The sequence below is a fragment of the Trichoplax adhaerens genome, genomic scaffold (assembly GCF_000150275.1).
Source record: "Trichoplax adhaerens TRIADscaffold_2 genomic scaffold, whole genome shotgun sequence".
Classification (NCBI taxonomy): domain Eukaryota; kingdom Metazoa; phylum Placozoa; class Uniplacotomia; order Trichoplacea; family Trichoplacidae; genus Trichoplax; species Trichoplax adhaerens.
The window spans coordinates 4,925,537-4,928,948 of NW_002060944.1; the positions used below are offsets into that span (position 1 = coordinate 4,925,537).

A 3,412-nucleotide genomic window follows, 5' to 3' on the forward strand; every position below is an offset into this window, starting at 1 on the left:
GTATAAACAGCTTTCAGAGTTACATTCTTGATCGCACCGACCATCATGAAAGAGCTTCCAACACTGTCGGCCATCCTTACGTGTGCAATTACTCCATGGGCTCAAATAGAGTGAGCAATCGAATCCATCCCAGGCGCATTCGTAGGTATTACATTCCGGCTGTTGTGAACGATTAAGAAATAGGGAGATATTAAACTTATGAAGGGACAATAACTAATGTCATTAGGATATAAATAAGCGATGAATACATTAGCTTATTGGATGAGAAGTATGCAAACTTTATCATGAAAAACTTACGTTGCAAACTGAATTGTTAAATACTTTCTTGCATGATGGGATGCTACAACGAGCGCCTATGTTATTAAGGCGAAATTCATTTCTTAGTACTGAAATAAATGCGATAAATTTATTGAAGATAGATCGGATTAGGTCATATTTACCTGGCAATTCTATTTCGCAAGACTTTCCAGTATATCTCCATGGGCATTGGCACTCTTGACGACCTTGTGAACTTGTACATACACCACCATTTAAACAGCGACATCCACCTTCACATCTTGAACCGGTAAATCCAGAGACGCAATCACATTCGTATCCATTGGCTAATTCTCGGCATTGACCATCATTCTGGCAAGGATTAGGCGAGCAATGAATTACTTTACTATTACAATCTTGACCAGTGAAAGAGGATGGACATGAGCAAGTGTAAGTGCCATTACTACTTTGGCATGTACCACCATTGTCGCAAGGATTGGATGTGCATGGATCAAGGCGACTTTGGCAATTTTGACCTACACGAATTGATAAGTGTTTCAATAGGACTATCGATGATGAGTGGAAAACTCCTTATTGAATAAACTTGTTAATTTTACCTGTAAATTCATCTTTGCAGATACAAGTATAGCTATTATCGCCATCAATGCACTTTTCAAGGCCTTCTGCGTGGCATGGCTGGGATAAACATTCATCAATGTTACCTTGGCATCGATCGCCAATAAAACCTGTATTACATTCACATCGGAATCCACCAATTTCATCGATACATTTCCCACGACGATAGCAGGAATCTTCCTGGCATTCATTTCGATCAGTTTCACAATGGATACCAGTGGTTCCAGTAGGACAAACGCAAATGTAACGATTAACAAGATCATGGCAAGTTGCAGTATTCATACATGGTGAACTTGCACATTCATTGATGTTGGTTTCGCAGTGTGTTCCTAGCGAAAGTTAGATTCGTATTGGTGCTTTAATATCCAGTAGATTTGAATCGGATGAAACTGTTATACTTTGAGATTTAATCAATAGTGATACTCTTACTAATAAACAACGTAGCAACTTAAGAAAATTGTACCTGTATAGCCTTCCATACATGTACAGTTATAACTGTTGATATCATCATGGCAGACACCTTTATTTAAGCAGGGCGAAGATGAGCATTCATCGAAATTGCTCTCACAATTGCGTCCAGTATAACCTTCAATTAATAGCAATATAAATTAACCATATGAATATTTGAGGAGCTATTATCAAATATTCTGAAATATTTAAGCAATACTTCATGATGCCGTTAACTACCTGGTTGGCAGACACATTTATAGTTATCGTCGAGATCGTAACATGTCCCATCATGATGGCAAACGGTACTGGCACAATCATCGATATTCGTTTCGCAATTGCGCCCTGTAAAGCCATCTTTGCAGAAACATTGATAATTGCCAATATCATTAAGGCAATTGCCATTAAGGCATGGATTGGATAAGCATTCATTAATATCAGTTTCACAACGTTGGCCTCGATAACCAACAGGACAATCGCAAAAATAGGAGCCGATGGTGTTGACACATTTGCCTTTCTCACATACACTTGCGCCAAGGTTACATTCATCTGCAGAAAGAACGAGAATGAAATATAAGCTTTGCTTTTAAAAAGGATAAAATGGAGTAGTACAACTTTCATAAAAGAAGGAGCTCCTCACAGCTGTATATCAAAGACATTATCGCTGTACTTACTTATATCAATTTCACAGTGGATTCCTGTATAACCTCGAGAACACATGCATGATGCATTACCGCTAATATCGGTGAAACATGAGCCTAAATTCATGCAGGGGCTAGAAGCGCATTGATCAACTTTGTCGCAACGAGCACCTAATATAGATGATAGTAGCAATTTAACAGTGAGATACCAGGGTAGATGTTGAAACTATCATGACAGGTTATTGCGAATATTGGAAGTCATTGCAACTCCACTTATGCTTATTAAATTCACTTCTCTTACCGGTGTATCCTCGCGCACAATCGCATTGATAACTTGCGACTAAATCAACACAAGTAGCACCATTTTGGCATTCATTATTAACGCAATCGTTGATGTTGGTTTCGCATTTTTTACCCGTAAAACCAGCTTGGCAATGGCAAGCATAAGAACCATAAGTATTTTGACATGATGCATTATGATTACAAGGATTCTTGATACATTCGTTAATATCCATAAGGCATGCGGTGCCGGTAAAACCTAACAAATAGCAATGATAGGCAATGAATTTAGTCGACAATAAACGCATCAACGCCAATCAAGGTAAAAACTCGGACTAGATAAATAAAGAACTTATTTATTGCCAAAATTGACATATACAGCACTGAAATAGACAAATCAGTTAACAAGATTGAGATATAAATTGTATGCCTGTAGTAATATAATCTGACTGCTCTTTTTCAAAGTGTACAGTTTTCAATCTTGAATTAGCAAAGACTGCATAATTTATACGGAACTCAGACTAGACTTAACTTAGAAAGTATACAGTTTTCAATCTTGAATTAGCAAAGACTGCATAATTTACACGGAACTCTGACTAGACTTAACTAGAGAGTATACAGTTTTCGATCTTTATTTTAGCAATGATAATTGCATAATTGCACGGAATAACTTTAAAATTACAACTTACCGGTCGGGCATACACATGAATAGTCTTTCCATGTTACCGGATTAACGGCACATTTTTGTGCTGCACTACATGGTGAACTCAAGCAAGGATTGGAATATTTACATCTTCGGCCAGTAAATTCTGGTAAACAGCTATAATTCGATAGAAAATAAAATGATTGAATTAGTCACCTATACGTTAGATATTAAATAATAAAATATTAGTCTATGTATTGTAAAAGAAGATTGTCATTGAGCGCTATCATAGTACTTCAATTAGGTTAATATCAACCGAAAGTATTAGCCCTTCCATCTTCCCATAATCCAACTGGATAAATTAATTATCATTAACTTATTCATCAGAAAACAAGTAAGACTACGTCTGATTTGCCCCTTAGCATTTTTTTTGTCATAAATTAGCATCTCATTAATTATGCTGATGCAAATTGGGAATCCCTTGTGCTATACAATGTTAAACTTAATTATA

At 36.7% G+C, this 3,412-nt stretch overlaps 1 protein-coding gene across 1 annotated transcript; it reads right to left on the reverse strand.

Annotated features, from left to right (window-relative positions):
* Positions 1 to 282: 282 nt before the first annotated feature.
* On the reverse strand, positions 283 to 2,494 carry TRIADDRAFT_21402 (uncharacterized protein; the record flags this gene model as incomplete). The annotated part of the gene is made up of 6 exons (XM_002109954.1): positions 283 to 791; positions 873 to 1,220; positions 1,355 to 1,477; positions 1,576 to 1,887; positions 2,013 to 2,150; positions 2,281 to 2,494. The coding sequence occupies 6 exons, from the start codon at positions 2,492 to 2,494 to the stop codon at positions 283 to 285; spliced, it is 1,644 nt and encodes a 547-aa protein (XP_002109990.1).
* Between the last annotated feature and the right edge of the window lie 918 nt (positions 2,495 to 3,412).